The sequence below is a fragment of the Dipodomys spectabilis genome, unplaced genomic scaffold, assembly GCF_019054845.1.
Source record: "Dipodomys spectabilis isolate Male_0828 unplaced genomic scaffold, ASM1905484v1 ptg000157l, whole genome shotgun sequence".
NCBI classification, from domain to species: domain Eukaryota; kingdom Metazoa; phylum Chordata; class Mammalia; order Rodentia; family Heteromyidae; genus Dipodomys; species Dipodomys spectabilis.
Genome location: NW_024870834.1, coordinates 7466498 through 7484184, shown reverse-complemented (window position 1 = coordinate 7484184; position 17687 = coordinate 7466498). Strand labels below are relative to the sequence as shown.

General features: G+C 48.3%; 1 protein-coding gene and 1 pseudogene across 1 annotated transcript; both read left to right on the top strand.

The window, feature by feature from the left end:
* The first annotated feature begins 1886 nt into the window (after positions 1-1886).
* On the top strand, positions 1887-3270 carry LOC122118859 (annotated as a pseudogene).
* A 5830-nt stretch (positions 3271-9100) lies between these two features.
* Calm1 (calmodulin 1) lies at positions 9101-16864 on the top strand. Its single transcript, XM_042692796.1, has 6 exons — positions 9101-9324; positions 12084-12114; positions 13057-13200; positions 15736-15842; positions 16183-16318; positions 16451-16864. Exons 1-6 carry the CDS (start codon positions 9322-9324, stop codon positions 16477-16479), a joined length of 450 nt encoding a protein of 149 aa, XP_042548730.1. The 5' UTR covers positions 9101-9321; the 3' UTR covers positions 16480-16864.
* The last annotated feature ends 823 nt before the right edge of the window (positions 16865-17687 follow it).

Sequence of the window (17687 nt, the reverse complement as noted above, 5' to 3'; positions counted from 1 at the left end):
TTTGGCTTATTTTGTTTTGTGTGCTAGTTCTGGGGCTTGAACTCAGGCCTGGATGCTTTCCCTGAGCCTCAAGGATACTTCTCTATCACTTGAGCCACATGCCATTTCCAGCGTTTTCTGCGTAGTTTATTGGAGATAAGAGTCTTACAGACTCTTTAAAGCCTGAGCGGGCTTTGAACTACGATCCTCAGATCTCAGCCTCTTGAGTAGCTAGGATCACAAGCGTGAGTCATAAGCACCCAGCTGTGGGTTGTTTTCAAGACACGTCTTGCTATGTAGGCTGTCAAAATGTATGAATCCATGGAAGCTGGGTCCCCTGGGAGGACTGCAGCACAGGGTGACATGACCTATGACCGAAGGTTACTGCAGTGGCATTTATACTAATCTTCCCATTGCAAGTATAGAACTCAAGGACAGAATATTTCTGTCACTCCAGGAAGATACTTCATGCTGATAACTTTTATGTTAACTGAATCATTTTGGCTTGTTAAAAAAAAAAACTGGTGGCTCACAACTGTAATTCTTGCTATTCAGGAAGCTGAGATCTGAGGATGTCGGTTCAAAACCAGCCCAGGCAGAAAAGTCTGTGAGATTCTCAGTTCCAATTAACCACCCCCAACTAGAAGTGGAGCTGTGGTTCAACATGGTAGAGCGCTATCCTTGAGAACAAAAGCTCAGTGACAGCGCCCAAGCCCTGAGTTCAAACCCCATGACCAACAAAATAAAAATAAGCTGAGCTCTCCAATGTTCACTCCTGTAATCCTAGCTAGTCATGAGTCTGAGATCCAGAGGATCAAGGTTTGAGGCCATCTTGGGCGTCAAATTATCTTCAGTTGACTAGCAAAAAATCCATGCTGGAGGCATGGCTTAAATGGTAGAGTTTCAGCAAGAATGAGGCCCTGGGTTCACAGCCCAGTACCTCCCCAAGAGAAGAAAAGGACGTGTCAAAAGCAAACTACTGGGAAGAAATGTGCTCCTTATGCACCTGAAGGACAAAAAGTACGGAGAGAGGTATGACCGGGTCAGGAGAAGAGGGAGCGTGTGAAGGTGTCATGTGACCTCGGACAAATATCCAAAGAGTCACGTGACGGGGCTACATGATGTGCGTTCACAGCGATAGAAGTCATGTGACCAGGAATCACGTGTCAAGGGTCACATGACAGGGGTCAGGAGACATGCAGTGAAGAGACAGGGAGTCGTGTGACGGGGACATGTGATGGGAGGTCACATGAATGGGCTCACGTGAGAAAGGGACACATGACAGGAGGGTCATGTGACATAGGATCACGTGATGGGAGGTCACGATGGGGTGATCACATGACATGGGGGTAACATCACCGTGGCTCACATGACAGTGGGGCACGTGACTGGGGGGGGTCACGAGACGTGAGTCACGTGGCACATGAGCCACAAGACAGGGAGTTCACGTGATGGATGATCACATGACAGTCACATAACAAGGGTCACCCGATGGGAGGTGACATAACACAGGGGTCATGTGATGGGGGTCGCCTGACACAAGGGTCACGTGTGACAGGTGTCTTGTAACATGGGAGCCATGTGATTGGGTCACATGACAGGCGGTCATGTGACAGGATGATGGGAGGTCACGTGGTGTGGGGCCACGTGACAGGGGTCCTTTGACGTGGGGGTGCCGTGCAAGGTGACTGGTGGTATGTTTTAGGTGGTCCTGTGATGAGGGATCATGTGATGCAAGTGATCACGGAACAGTCGGTCACATGGTAAGGGGTCATGTGATAGGGGTTTGTCAAGCGACCTAGGGTTATGTGACACAGGGTCACGTGTCAGGAGGGGAATCACGTGACTAGTGTCATGTAACGATGTGGGGGATCACATGACAGTAGTCATTTGACGCGGGTCCTGTGATGCCGGGTCACGTGACCCGGGCTTTGGGCTGTCTTGGCGGTGGCGGTGGTGGTAGCCTAGGCCTCGGACGTGGCCATGTTGAGTCTTGGGGATCTGGCGTCTGCTGGGTTGCCGCTATTTCGGGCGGAGGGGTCGGCGCGGCGCCCCCACGGCTGCCGGGGCCATGGTCCAGCCATGGCGCCCGCTGGGGCCCCGCAGCCGGCTCGCAGGAGGGCCACGTCGCCGGCCCCACCCGCCTGCCCGCCTTCCTGGCCGGGGCCCTGGAGCGGAGCCCTCGCACAGCGCTGCTGTTCCTGCAGGACGGGCTGAGCCTGGAGGACTTCACGGCCCACCGGGGCGCGCTCGCCCATCTGCGGCGGGCCTTGGCCTCGTCCTGTCCTCGCTGGTCTCCCTGCGGTCCGGTGCTCCGCCATCGTTGCCCTCACTGCCCGCCTGCAGGAGAAGCTGGGGCCAGGCCCTGCACCCGGATGCCCTCCGGGGGCTGCTCACTGCCAGCCGCCCTGCCCAGCTGCTCCTCCGCCTGCCCCGGCCGGCCCCGTCCCATTGCGCCCAGGGACGTCCTCAGGGGCCGTGATGACACCATCGGGCGGGTGCTGGGCATGCTCCGATCTGAAGATGTCCCTTACACCACCGTCTGCCCTTCCGGGGTGACCCCCGACGGGGCCATGGAGGCTGGGGCTTCAGTCGCCGGCTGTTCCTATGCAGCAAGCAGCACCGGTGGTGATCCATCCTCCAGTGACTTTTAAGGACATGGTCCCTTGGATCCTGTTCTGGGCTCACTTCTCTGTGACTACAGGGACCATTGAGAAGACCTGACTGCGTTCACCTTTGGGGTGCAGAAGCTCCACCTGATAGGCTCCTTCTGGAAGGACTCCATTGCTGAGCTGTCTCTGATCTACCAACATCTCTTCGGTACGGTGTCTGCCCTCCACTGGTTTGCCATGGACCGCCTTGAAATCCACCACACCAATGACTGTCACCCACTTCAATGCCTCCCAGGTCACAGGGCCCAGCCCCTAGTCTTTCCACTGTGACTAAATCAGCAGTCTTGCAAGTATGGCAACCTCCTGGTGGCAGCCAAGGATCCCTGCCTCTGGCGGGTGACTCTAAAGTACTTCCTGGTGCAGGCTTTTAACATGACAGGCAAATGGTTCTCCTACGCCAGCCACTGTGCCTACTTCTCCCCTCCCCCATCCCCCCAATCTGGATGGGGCTGCTCACCTCCTTCATCAAGGTACTCATCTTTACCTATGGCCTGCATATGATACTCAGCCTCAAGACCATGGATCTCTTTGATGACCATAAAGGCCTTGCTGTCTCTTTGACCCAAATCATATGAGCTGTGGCACTGAGGGTTTGAGGGTATGGGGTGGCCAGGCTGTCCTTTTTACACATGGTGGCTTCCCATGAATCTCCTGTGTCCCTCAGTTGTCCTGCCCTGGCTTCTACGTGCTGTGGGTTTTCCCTGGGCCCCACCATTCCTATTGAGGTACACATATTCTGCATAGATATTAACTCTCTGACTAGCCATAAGTGTAAGGGATAGCAGATCTAGGGTCTCCCTTCTTATTTATTCTTGTCTGTCTGCCAGTATTCCTTAGATTGGAAGTGCTTGTTCCTTGCCTTGTAGCGCATGCTCCCCTCAGAAATGTTCTGGGACTTTGCAGTAGCCTGAATCTTGTGGTCATATGAGTTTGAGGAGTATATGGAAATACTATTTCCCTGTCTGACTGGCTCAGCTAGTATCATGATTTTTATTTTTGTGATGTGATAAGAATAAACAGTATTAGCCCCCCTCCCCCCAAAAAAAAATCCTGAGAGAGGAAGGTGAAGGGTAAAGACATGAGTGACAAGCTTTTCTTGTCACAACCTGAGGTTTAACGCCTCCTTAATGCTAAAGTTATCTGAGAATGGAAAGCTCTCCTCTCCGTTAAGAGCAGAATATTAATTAAATCCAGAGAATGGTTTTAGAAAGGAAAGATCCAAGCACAGAAGCCCCACGTGTCTGTGACTTCTGAACTCAAAGACGGCCCCGCCCTCTTTTGCATAAAAATCTGAATATTCACAAGAAGCTACAGGCTACCTTAGTACCTTCAAGCTTCCTCAGTGGAGGCACTGAGGGTGGCAGGAGGAATAAATCCAGAAACCTTTTCCCTGAAGCAGAAAGGCAGCTGAATCTTCTCAGTGACGGTCAATTCTGTCTTCTTTTGTTGATCGTGAAAAGAGGGGGTCATTCTGCATTAAATACCTGGACAGAAAAGTCTGTGAGACTGTTATCTCCAGTGAACCAGGAAAAAAATCACAAGTGGCTCAATGGTATCGTGCCAGTCGAGCAGAAAAAAGCCACCGGAAAGTGTGAGGTTCTTAAGTTGAAGCCCCAGTACTGGCACCAGAAAAAAAGAAAGAGGCCTGGGAAGATGGCTTAGTGGCAGAGTGCTTGCCTAGCATGCATGAAGTCCTGGGTTCAATTCCTTAGTACCACACAAACAGAAAAAGTTGAAAGTAGCACTGTAGCTCAAGCAAAAGAAACTCAGGGACAGTTCCTGGGCCCTGAGTTTAAGCCCACGACCAACAAAATAAAAAAATTAAAAAAAAAGAAGAGCAAAATTCAAAAATGGAAAAATGAGGTATTTTATTTGCTAATATAGATAATAAAGATTTTTTACACAATAATTCCTATAAAAAATAATGAAATAGCTGGGAGCTGAGGGCTCACGCTTATAATCCTAGCTGCTCAGGAGGCTGAGATCTGAGGATCACTGTTTAAAGCCAGCCCGGGAGGGAAATTCTGCGAGACTTTTTTTTTTTAATTTAATTTTATTTTATTTGTGAACATACTGTACAGAGGGGTTACAATTACATGGACAGGATAATGCGTACATTTCTTACCAAGCATTGCAGCCTCCTCCTTTGTTTACCCTTCACATCCCTTCCCAGCCTCCCCCCTCCCCCCCAATCCCAATCCATCTCCTTCCCCTCCCTTCCCCTTCTGTGAGACTTTTATCTCCAATAAACTACCAGAAAACTGGAAGTAGTGCTGTGGTGGCTCAAGTGGTAAAGCGCTTGCCTTGAGCTGAAGAGCTCAGGGATAGCTTCCAGGCTGAGTTCAAGCCCCCAACCAACAAAAAACTATCTATATGCACACAGTAGCAATATGTTATGATGCTTGGTGATGGTTAGTGAGGTAGAAAATTCTAAAAGGATGGATGGATTTTGTCAAAGTACTATTGACTTTGAGGTGGAAAAGAAAAGAGCAGGACTTGGTGGCAAGGTTGGGGACATGTCTTCCTCTGAGAGGAAGCTTGGGAGGTGGGTGCTAGTAAGGGATTACAGATTTCTTCAGGAAAATCATCTGGTAATCCAACCATGAAGGCACACTGAAATAATTATATACTGAAAATTGATTTAGGCTGATTATATATGGTCAAACAATCCTGTCTGTCTGTCTCTCCCACACGCACATACAGGATTCATTTTCTCTAAAAGGATATAAACTGCATGAAAGGAGATAGTCTGCTATATTTATGGTGCCTTGAAAAGTGTGGAATACACTAAATATTTAAGACAGAGACTTGCTCTGAGACAGGTTTCAACAGGCAAATATATTCTCTCAATCTATGCTAGGAAAAACTAGGGGCTCTACTTCTGCTTTGTATTAACCGATGCCATAATCAGGCCTGGCTTCCAGAACAATTTTGTAAAAGACAAATTTGAGATTATTAACTCTGCAAAGACAGCAAGGTCTAAGAAAAAGGAACCCTTGTCTCACTTCCTTTGATGAAAGTGTAGTGTTGTCAACTGTCTGACGGTGGACAAATCTCCTTCATAACTTTCCAGGTCTGACAGGCAACGCGAAAACTGTCTTTTGGCTAGAAAGCATTACAAAGTCAAGAGTTGCTTTGATTTCTTTTTACAAGCCCTCTGTCCCTTGTGTGGGAGACAGAGTCATTGCTACATTGCTTGGGTAAGAAATACCTTTGCAAACATTCATTTTTAGTCCTAACCTGTTGTGCTTTCCTTCCCCTGTTAACTAAATTAAAAATAAGTTCTCTTAAATTACAAGATATGGTTACAGTGTAAATAACCACGGAGTGCTGGAATGCTAGGGCGCTCAGCTTGATTTGTGGATTTCTACACTTGAGTCAGGCAAGCTATTTAGTTGTCCAATGCATCAGTTTCCTCCTAAGAATAAAAATGAGCATATCTGGCACAGGGCCTGGCCATGATCAGGACTTAGAATATTAAACTACTCTCATTTCTCAATTTCCCTGCTCATCTTTAAAAGATGTATGTATGCATGCATGCACATATATGTACATACTTTATAATCATATAGATTATAATCTCAGATCTAGAGTTTTTTTTTTTTACAGCTGGAAGGCACTAATAGATCAAGTCCAAGCATCCTTCTTTGCCCATGAACATTTATTTATACAGTTATTATATTTCTTTCTGTCAGTCTCACAGGGCCAGAGTGATGTGCTTAGTTACAGACGTGATATCCAAGACTGAGATTCCTGGCTTAGAACTGCATGTTTTTTCTATCTTTCTTCTACTTAGTATTATTTGATTTAAATAATTTCAGACAGAACCATTCATACAGATGGTTCCCCTAAACTTGCTTCTCATTAAGTGCTATTACTATATGTGACTTATTTTCCAGATTGCTGATCTCTTCATACACTAGGAAGTTTATTTAGGCAAAGGAGTCTATTTGATCATGAACAAACTCAGTGACTAGTAGTCAGAGAAGAATCTGGCTTTTGGAACAGATAAACTCTGAACATTGTATCTTTTAATTTTTTTAGATGCTGACTTCACCAATATATAATCTAATATTACAGCCCCTGAGCCAGGGCGCAAGCTCTATTTTATACTCCACCACTGACTCACGGTAAGATCTTGGGCAAGTCACTTGACCTTCTTATATTTCAGTGTGTCAAAGTAGCCATAAAACTGTGTAAAAGCATGACCTCATTACAAACCTACTACACTTGAAAGTTAAGATGTGCTTTGATACATTAAAGAAATCACCAGAGGAGAACTCCAGGCTGTAAAATATGGAGAAACAGGAAAAGGAATTTTATTACAATAATGAAACTAATTCTAAGATGTATAGTTTTTAGCAAATAGTCCTGAAAATTTTTTTCAAAGTACTTTATTTGGGTGGAACATGGTTAATTAACCCAGGAAAAAATGATAAAAAATGATGGGTTTTAAAAAAGCATAGATTGTAGTAACTTCATAAAAATAATATGAGGGGGGCTGGGAAGATGGCTCAGTGGTAGAGCGCTTGCCTTGCATGCATGAGGCTCTGGGTTCGATTCCTCAGCACCACATAAGCAAAAAGAAAAAAGCCGGAAGTGGCGCTGTGGTTCAAGAGGTAGAGCGCTAGCCTTGAGCTGAAGAGCTGAGGGACAGTGCCCAGGCCCAGAGTTCAGGCCCCATGACCGGACCCCCCCACAAAAAAAAAAAACAAAAAAAATAATAATGAGGAATGGAAGATTATTAGAAACAAATAGATCCTCAATAATTAAACACATTTCATTTCTAGGCTATTATTTCCCCTGTATACTATGCATACTGAAATTTTAAATATCTAACTAATTACTCTATGAAAAACCTGGCACAAAGAATGCAAATTCTCTTAGGAATACAATAGTTTTGATCATGAGTTTGGCCATGTAGACTCCTAACTCATTGGATTATTGAATATGCTTTAAATTGTCCTTGTGTATCAGTCAGTGATTCTTCTCTATGAACACAGGAACACTATTTTGTGGGGAAATATTTGTGAATATTTTCTTTCTGCAGAGAGAAAACAGATTTCTGCTCCCGCCTCCCTTTCAATCAAACAGCAGGTTCACCCTTTCTGTGGCATTCTAGAAAGAACTTGGGTAAGCAGAGTTCCACAGACGCTGACATCTTGTCTAAGGTCATTCCAAGAAGTCCTGTGGCATTTGCAATGCGTCGGAATATTTTCTATCCTTTCTAAAACATTTTCCTGAAGACTCTGTCCAAGTCAGGAAACAAACATAATCAAGAAAAGCCTTTCGGAGCACTGTGTGCTCATCACACACTTTGCTACCTTTCCTTGAAATAAGCCAATGAGAGAAAGAACCTGCTACTTTCTGGACTCTGTACACAAAAGATCAAATGCTGTGTGCTGCCTTGGCAAGAAAAGAAACTGCAGCATTTTTGTCAAAGGTCTTTTTTCTTTTTACAAGTCCTGTGCTGAAATCGTTCCTTTTCTAGTTTGCAGAACAATGGAGAACAGGAGGAAAATTATCATATTTTAAACCGAGATATGATCAAGATTAAATTACAGTCCAGACCCACACCAGAAGCAATCGGCTGCGTTTTCCAGCTGTAATCTACGTGATCCTAAATATCTTTTTTTCCTTCCTTGTACGGATGAATTTATGCCTAAAAGGCTGGCTCAGGAAGATTGTGAAAAAATATTTTTAAAGCTTTAAAGGTCTATTTAAAAAAAGATGCACAAATCTACTCACTTCAATAAGAAGACAAGGGCCAGCATGAATAGTATTTGCTTTAAGACGAGTTCAAAACCGTAGGGGAGAGGTATTTAGCTATGGTTAACAACAATTCACGAGAAAGGAGAAAGCGCTGCGGACTGCTCGGACACGCAGGTGACAACTGCGCCCCCCAACCAGCCAGAGACAGTTCTACCACACGCGAAAATCAGTCTCAGACCCGCTTCTTCCCCAAGGCCCACCCCCTTGTCCCCCGTGGACCCTTCTCCGGCAGCCGCAGGTGGGCGGGCATCTCTCCGCCGCCCCGCGTCTCCCGCCCGCTCCCCGCGGCTCCCCGAACCCGCACGGTGGGAGAGGTGGGAGGGTCCCACAGGTGAGGCGGGGCTGGGAGAGTCCGGGAGACAGCTTGGAGCCCAGGGCCGCCCCCAGGTTGGGTCAAGAAGGGAATTGGCAGCCCCCTCCCCGCCGGCCCCCAGCCTGCTCGCCACCCCAGCACGGAAACCCCCTCCCGCCCCAGGCCGCTCGTATCCCTGGGCCCCCGCAGGACTGGGCCTGCTGCGGCCCGCGCCCAAGCGGCGGTGCGAGGCCCAGAGAGCCGGGGGGCGTGGCCGCTCCGGGGGGCGTGGCCAAGCGGCAAGGCCCGGCCGTCGCAGGACCGCCCTGCGCCAGGCGGCCCCCGCCGCGGCGGAGGGATACGGCGTGCCGTATATAAGCCGCGGCGCGCAAGCTCGCGCTCAGGCAGTGGCGCTGGGAGTCTCGTGGACGCGTTGCCGTTACTCGCAGTCGGGCGGCGGCGCAGGCAGCGGCGGCGGTAACCGCGCACAGCGCACCCCGCGCCTTCGCAGCCACAGCAGCAGCCGCGGAGGCACCCCCGCCGTCCCAAGCCTGCGCTGGTGCAGCCTCCTTCGCTCCCTCTGCTCTTCCTCCCTCCGCTCGCACCATGGTAGGTCGGGAGCGGCCAAACCCGCATAGCAGCTGCCCAGGATTTCTTCCTAGATTTTCAGGCTTTTTTTTCCCCCTTGGTTTTTCATTGGCGGGGGAGGGGGGGACTGGGATTCTTTTTTCGTATGCCGGTGTTGCGCAGCAGCTGCGGTCGAAAAGGATGCATTTCGGATTTGCATCTCGGTTTTCTCCGCCAGGGAGCCTCCTTTTTAAGTGATGGGTCCTTTGGAGCTGGGACCCGACCGTGAGTTGCTGTCCACGGGCTGTGGCCGCTGGCACAGCTGCACGGGGGGGGGGGGGGTCCTTCCGCATCCAGCCCCGCACCCACCGCATCCAGCGCGCCGCACCCGGGCTGCCTGCAGCGCTGCTCCTGGGCCGGGGCCCGGGGGGCGGGGGATCCGGGCGGGGCCGGGCCCGGAGGTCCCCCTCCCCCACGCTCCTTCCCCGCCGCGAAGGTGGCGGGGCCGGCGGGCGCCCGCGGGCGGAGAATGAATGGGCCCGCGTGAGCCGGTGGCGCACATTGCTCGGGCGCGGGGTTCGAGGTGCCACCAGCGTCTGACCCCCCCCCCCCCGCCCAGTTCCCTTCCCTCCCCCCCCTCCAGGCCGATCCATTTGGGCGCCCTCCTCCTGGCGGGGGGCGCGGCGCGGGCGTGGGCTGGGAAGGAAGGAGCCGGGGAAGGGTGGGGTGGGGGCAGGAAGGCGAGGGGTGGGGGACGGGGAGGGCGGAAGCGGCGGGCTTGGCGGCGCTGCGCCCGGGCGGGGCCCGCGGCGTGGCCGGGGCGCGCGTGGCCGGGTGTGGGTCCCCCTCCCCCCGCCGCCCCCCGCCCGGGGCCGCAGCCGCGGCGTGCGGGCGCCCCGGAGCGCCGGTAGGCCCCTTCCCGCGGGAGGCGCTCGGCTCGCGCTAATTGGGGCGGAGGGGGGCGGGGGAGGAGGAGCTGGCGCGCGGCTCGGTTTCCATTAGAGACGCAAAGTTTCAGCTCCGGGGAGGCGGCGGCGCGGCGGGCTCGCCGCCTGGGGGAGCAGAAGCGAGTGGGAGGTGCTGGCGGCCGGGACCGCGGCCCGGGAGTTGAGGGTGGGAGTGGGGTGTGGGGGATCGCCTTGGGGCGCCCCTTGCCCCCTCCCCCCGCTCCTCCGTCTGCCCTTGGGCGCGCGCTCCTGGCCGGCCCCTCGCGGGGTGTTGGACGCCCGGCTCTGCGGGGCGATGTTCTCCACGTTTCCGCCTTCCCTGCAGCCTCGGGAGTGCCCGAGGCCCGGCGTGCGCCCGGCCGGGCGTGTTTCCCGCAGCCCCCTAACTCTCCCAGGCCGGGCTGACATCATCGGCGGCGTGGCGGGGTGGGTGGCGGTTCCCGGCCCTGTTCCGCAACACCTTGGGCGCTCGCCCTGCCCGTAGGGGAAGGGGATTTCGTGTCCGGAAGCTGGAGAGTGGGGCGGGGAGGTGGGATCGTTCTCCCCAGGAAGATGACATTTTCCCTGACGAGGTGGGGCAGCGCTTCCTGTTGTACAAGATAGACGTTGCCCTGGTATTACATAAATCCTCACGTCTTCTCGACTTGATGTAAACCAGTAGTTCTCAGTGACCGGAAGGTAAGACCCACTTAGATATTGGGTCCAAATAAGCTGCCACCCGCCAATGAAATGCATTGGAACACCATTCCTACGGTAAAAGTTTCCACTTAATAAACTTTCTGTTTGGCACCTGGCTTCATTAGTCGTCGTTCATTAAAGGAAAATACATATTAGCTGTCCTTGAGATCTCAGATTCCCCTGGCTGGAGGCATAGGTTCCGTGCTGCAGAGTCCAAATAATGCGAGTGAGGACTGCCTCCTGGCCATTGTCACCTGCAGTGGTGTTTGCTAGGCGCCGCTCTTAGGTCTTCTTTAGGTAGGTAGGTAAGTCTGTAGGGTAACTACCAGGAAATTGAAGTTACTGATCTTCACCAGAAAACAGGGTTGCTGTCTCATAATTACTGTGTGCGGTTTTCTATGTATTTGAATTTTGCAGGTTTGTAGCAACACTTTTAAACTCATTTTTATCCTAGCGTCTGAATCGTAGGATAATTCAGCCAAAGGCTATTAGCCGTTACAAATGGTAGACTTTAAACAAATAGCTGCCTGCTTTAAATGATTGAAAGCATTCATTCACTGCATGGAAATACAGGTAGTGGGGTAGCCATTGCCGTGCATTTCTTCCACTTAATTGTTTCTCATAAAATGGATATGAAAGCCCGTTTAATCCAGCGAATGCCATTATGTAACGCCAGTTTGGAGATTTCAAGGGCCTGAAGCAAGGTGCGCTAAAAGCCTGTTTCTGGACGGGATCCTGATCCTGGCTGCGGTGGCTGCGGTGGCCTGGCCGCACTTTGGGCTGGGCTCTTGGCTGGAAGCGGGACCGCAGTGTCTGGCGCAGTAGGTGGCGCTCTTCCTGCGCAGCCTGCTGCTGCTGCTGCGGCGGCGGCGGCGGCGTGTGGGGCCGCCTGTCACCGCTAGAGGCGCCATCTCCACATCAGGCGCCAAGCTCCCCGCCTGCTGCAAGCTTTAGGCCTGAGAAGAAAACATGAAGCCCCACAATGTTGTCGCTTCCTTGTCATCCTTTTCGGTCAGAATAGCACAGGAGGTTTCCTCTGTTCTCGCCACCTTCAGTAAACGACAAGGCTAGTGATGTCAAACCGAATGATTGCAATGCCAAAACTGTTAACTGGAGAAAGTAGATACCAACAGAACTATCCTGAATTGAATTATAACCTTTTCTTTCTTCATGTAGGCTGATCAGCTGACCGAGGAGCAGATTGCTGGTAAGTTAATGACTGGGAAGTCTCTAGAAGGCTGGAACTAGGCTCTGACACAGTTTTAGTGTCTCCTCTGTTTCCCCCTACTACCGGAATATTATTCTAAAAACTTATTTTTAGCAGTATTAGGATTTGAGCTTGATAAGTAGGCCCTCTACCACTTGAACTACTCTGCTGTCCCCTTAAGAATTTATTTCAGTGATAAACAGGAAGAAACATTTAGTCAGGCGTGTCTTGGAGATGGAAGGAAGTGGAACTGAAATTGTCCACATTATGTTACTCTGGATGTCTGACTGCTTCTCCATGTGCACAGCTTTGCTGAGGTTGCACTCCTACTCAGAAATTGAGTTTGTAGTTCTTACATGCACAAGTCTTTCACTAATCTACTTGGAAAGCTTCAGCTTGTTATTCTAAATAGAAGGGTAAAATGAATGTTGGAACCATTTCATTGGGGAAGGGACTTAATTTACATTTACCTTATTTTGAAATGTTCTTTGGAAGAGAAAACAGGAATGCTTCTGGAATATTCTGAGTGTGATGTGACAGCTCATGCTATTTTCTTTGGAATGTATCTATTCACAACCTTTTCTTGTTGTGAAAGAAGAGGTTCTTAACACTGTAGGAAGTTAACATAAAGAGACTTTAAGAGAACATGTGGACTAATTTTGTGCTAGATTGGACTTGACTGATTTAAGCATGTTCAAGCTTGGCCTTCAAAAACGTGGAGTGGGTTACGTGGAGTGGGTTACCCGGAGCAGTGTTTACCTTATGGGCTGTTATGTGAGATTCAGGCCAACAGGACTATAGGGGCCTGATTTCAGTAAAGACCAGGCAGTTTCTGATAAATCCCACAGCTTGGGCAGCTTGTGTCAGCAGGCCTCAGGGAAGTGTGTTCTGTGGCTTGGATTTGGTCCACATTTGTTCTAATGGATAAACTTTTGTTTCCAGAATTCAAGGAAGCTTTCTCCCTATTCGATAAAGATGGTGATGGCACCATCACAACAAAGGAACTTGGGACTGTCATGAGGTCACTGGGTCAAAACCCAACAGAAGCTGAATTGCAGGATATGATCAACGAAGTGGATGCTGATGGTAAGGGCTGCAGAGCTTTGTATGAGTGCCAGTGCTGTGTCATTCAAGTTCAAAACTGTTAGGAGGTTGTCTTTCAGGTCCCCAGAGCAAAGCCAAGGTATAATATTCCTTTCTGTAGTTGCCTTTTGGCCCCTGACATTAAAATAGAAGACTATGCAGTGCCATTCACCCTGTTCACTGTCTAGAACGTTTCCTGGATCTGGTCACTGTATGGCTGTTTTTCTGCTTGCTATGACTTACAGGTCAAATCTTTTTTTTTTTTTTTTTTTTTTTTTTGTCGGTCGTGGGGCTTGAACTCTGGGCCTGGGCGCTGTCCCTCAGCTCTTCAGCTCAAGGCGAGCGCTCTACCACTTGAGCTACAGCGCCACTTCCGGTTTTCTGGTGGTTTATTGGAGATAGGAGTCTCACGGTCTCTCCTGCCCGGGCTGGCTTTGAACCGCGATCCTCAGATCTCAGCCTCCTGAGTAGCTAGGATTACAGGCGTGAGCCACCAGCGCCCGGCTCAGGTCAAATCTTTTTATAAAGTTTATTGTTTTTAGGAGGAGAAACCTCCAAGTGTTGTGGGTAAAGTGTACTCTTAAAAGTTAACTCAAGTCTAGCTCTGGTGGCTTATGCCTATAATCTTGACTTAAGAGGCTAAGCTCTTGAGAACCATGGTTCAAAGCACTGGGAAGGCTGAGATTCTTATCTCCAGTTAATATCACCCAAAAGTCAGAAGTGGCTCTGTAGCTCAAGTGGTAGATTGCTCTCCTTGAGCACAAAAGCTCAGGGACAGTGCCCAGGCCCTGAGTTCAAGCTCCAGGACCAGCACAAGGCAAAAACAAAAAAACAAAAACAAAAAAACCCTAAAACCAAGTGCAATATGAGTTGTATGTGTGCTTGCTGACAAGGATCATGTAAAATTTGAAGTGGGTTGCATGATGAAGGAGGAAGAGCTCTTGGAGGCTATGCAAGGTCAGAACCAGGAAGAATCCGAGGTCCCCACAGTACTTGGCTGCTGTTCCTCTAGACTAAAACAGTGGATAGACATGAGCTCTTTTAATTGCTTGCTTTTGTCAGAAGCTTCTGAAGCACCTTCTCCTAACTGACAGGTATTTTTGTATATCCCACTTAAGAACTATGTAAGATTGTAGGTAATACATTTCTAAAAGATGAGCTAAGAATAAACAGCTTGGATGTAGAGTTAACTTTCTAGATGTTTGACTTGTAGCCATTTAGAAAAATAGGGTACCAAAACGTACTCCAGTAGAATTAGGCTTGCAGTAAAACAAAAGTAAACCTTTTTGATACGCTCTTTGACGTTTCTTTCTGTGATTGCAAAGAGTTACTTCTAAAAATTGTTTTCATCCCTAAGAAGAGTTTTAGAGAAAGAAGTCCGTAGTCTGTTTGGTTTAATTACTAAGGAGATTAGCCATGTGGGTACCACAGGCTGCTACTTCCTGTTTGGGGGGAGCTCTGGAAAGCTGGGCTTTGGCCTTCAGATTGTGAAGAAGAGACTCCTGTATTTGCAGTGAGTAGATGGTACCTACGGACATCTTTGTATGGTTTTGAGACAGTACTTAAGATGAGTTTTAAAACAATAATGTTTTAAAAGTTTGGAGCCCCCAATGGCTTTAGGAGTCTCCTTCCCCTCCCACTCCCCCTGTTGGGGATTGAACCCAGGGCCTGGTACAGGACAGGCAGATGTTCTGCCATGGAGTTATATACTCTAGTCCGAGGGTTATATTGTCCTAAAGGTACTGGTGAAAATAACTGAAGGATTTTTTTTTTTCCAATTTGATTTCCACTTAGCTCAGGCTTGTCTCTGGAGGTACTCATCTCTCAATGCTGGCGACTTATTTGGATTATTGGCCATAGTGTGGGTTTCCTAAATGTGAACGGTCCAGGCTGTGAAAAAAATGCTCTGAGCTTTTCCCTTCATGGGGGGCTGGGGAGTAAGATGCTGAGTTGGTGGCTGAGATGTAGCTCATTGGTAGAGAACATACCTAGCATCCAAGGGAACACGGGTTCAATCCTCACACGAAGCCAAGACTGGAGATGGGAGAAAAACAGGTTGCTTAACATAATATGACTGAAAAAAATGTACTCAGAGAACATTTTCCCGGAGACTGGCCAGTGGTGTAACTGTCAATTTTCCTGCAGTTGTACAGTACTGGTATTGCTAGCCAAGGTAGAGTTAGACCTGAGTGGTCTCCTAAGTGTGGGGCAGGTCATCCTGAGGGCCAGGGTAGAATGAGGCAGGCTGTCAGAGTTACTTCCGCTCTTGAGCTGTACTGCCTCCTCTGTGCTCATGATCTCTGTGCAGTTTCCTTTGCATCTTTAAAGGCTATGTTGGTTGTTGACGATTACCCTATAAAATTACTTGAGTTGTAATGACTCTGAAGTATTTGAATATTTTGTGTCTATAAAAGATTGAGCCTAATAAGTACCGAATCACAATTTCCCTAGCATTCTGAACTGGTTCTAAAATTACTCCTGCAGAGAGTGTTAATGCAGTGCTTACTTACATGAGCCTTTTGTGTTTTTTAATTTGAGGTAATGGCACCATTGACTTCCCAGAGTTTTTGACTATGATGGCTAGAAAAATGAAAGACACAGATAGCGAAGAAGAAATCCGTGAGGCATTCCGAGTCTTTGACAAGGTAATCTTATATCTGCATCATAGGTGGTTCTTAAGGCAGTTTCTAGGGTTTCCATTTGTAAAAGCTGTATCAGCTGGTTAGAGGTGGAATACTTAGCCTGCCTGAGCCTCTGGTGTCACTTCCAAATATTCTGATTTCAGTACTTCATTGGGCAAGAGCAGGAAGAATAGAGAACATTTTTGAACAAACTGCCCTGGTACTGGCAGTGCTGGTTTTTGAAAGTCTTGGTTTCTGTGATCGTAGACTGCTTAGATTTAGTGGGAACTGAAGATGGGAGTGGAATTGACAGTACCTCAGCCACAGCCACCCTTCCTCTGTAACAATTGCTGAATGTTCACAGGATGGGAATGGTTACATCAGCGCCGCAGAACTACGCCATGTCATGACAAACTTAGGAGAAAAACTAACAGATGAAGAAGTAGATGAGATGATCAGAGAAGCAGATATTGATGGAGATGGACAAGTGAACTATGAAGGTAAAACAGCACCTTAATTTTTAACCATCTTACTGTTAGGATCTGTGTCCAAGCTGACTTTCAAAGTAGATGCTACATTCACTAAAGCTGCTTTTGAAGATAACAAAAGTTATGATTTATTTGTCTTTTCAGAATTCGTACAGATGATGACTGCAAAATGAAGAACTTCTTTCAACTATTTTCCCCCCTAGAAGAATCAAATTGAATCTTTTACTTACCTCTTGCAAAAAAAAAAAAGAAAAAAAAGAAAAAGAAAAAGTTCATTTATTCATTCTGTTTCTATATAGCAAAACTGAATGTCAAAAGTACCTTCTGTCCACACACAAAATCTGCATGTATTGGTTGGTGGTCCTGTCCCCTAAAGATGAAGCTACACATGAGTTTTACAATATAATACTTGTTCTACCTTAATGATAAGGAAGCACTTAGTGGATTCCTTGCAGTTCCATTTGCTAATGATTAATACACTGTTTGGGCTGGCCAGTTTTTCATGCATGCAGCTTGACGATTGAGCACAGTCAGGCATTTGTATTAAAGTTGAAAGATGAAAAAAAATTCAAAACTTACTCCAATGGGTTCTAGTTCAATTAGTATCAGTTGTCCTAGCTGGTTTACTGAAAACAAGACACATTTCAAATTGGTTTACCTCAGGATGATGTGCAGAAAAATGGGTGAAGGGTGAGCCTGAGATGCAGCCCCAGCCGTGGGATAGTTCTCCTGTCCTCCCACGCGCTCCAGTCCACGGTGACAGTGACACCCGGGTGGCGTGCCTGCTCTGTTGGTTTTAGCGTTGTCTCCATGGCACTAGATGAAGTGGGTGTCCAGTGTCACCAATCACACATTTTTAAAAAAGGCATCTACCAGGAGCATCCTTGGACTCTGTTTTTAAAACTTTCGGAACCATGACTTGGAGCCAGCAGAGTAGGCTGTGGCTGTGGACTTCAGCACAACCATCAACATTGCTGTTCGAGAAATTGACAATTTACGTCCATTCCAAGTTGTAAATGCTAGTCTTTTTTTTTTTTTTTTTTTCCAATAAAAAGACCATTAACTTAAAGTGGTGTTAAATGCTTTGTAAAGCTGAGCTCTAAAGGGGGACAAGGCAGTTAGAGTGGAGGCCCTCAGCCCAGGGGTTGGGTTTCCTTCCCTCCTGGGTTCTAGCACCAACCTCTGAGCCTAACACCTTGCCGAAAAACAGCAGATTGCTGGTTGCTTTATTTATGACTGTATAAGTCTAGTTGCAGTTGGTGGGCAGGGGCAGGCAAATCATGGTACCTTAATCTAGTTAGGTGGCCAAGCTCTCAAGGAAAAAAACTCACTTTCTAAAGCATGTTTTTAGGGATTATTTTCAGTTGTGCTGCTGATTACC

Coding starts and splice junctions, on each gene's coding strand:
- Calm1 (XM_042692796.1), top strand. Junction 12,115..13,056: donor GACCGAGGAGCAGATTGCTG/GTAAGTTAATGA, acceptor TTTTGTTTCCAG/AATTCAAGGAAGCTTTCTCC. Junction 16,319..16,450: donor TGGACAAGTGAACTATGAAG/GTAAAACAGCAC, acceptor TTGTCTTTTCAG/AATTCGTACAGATGATGACT.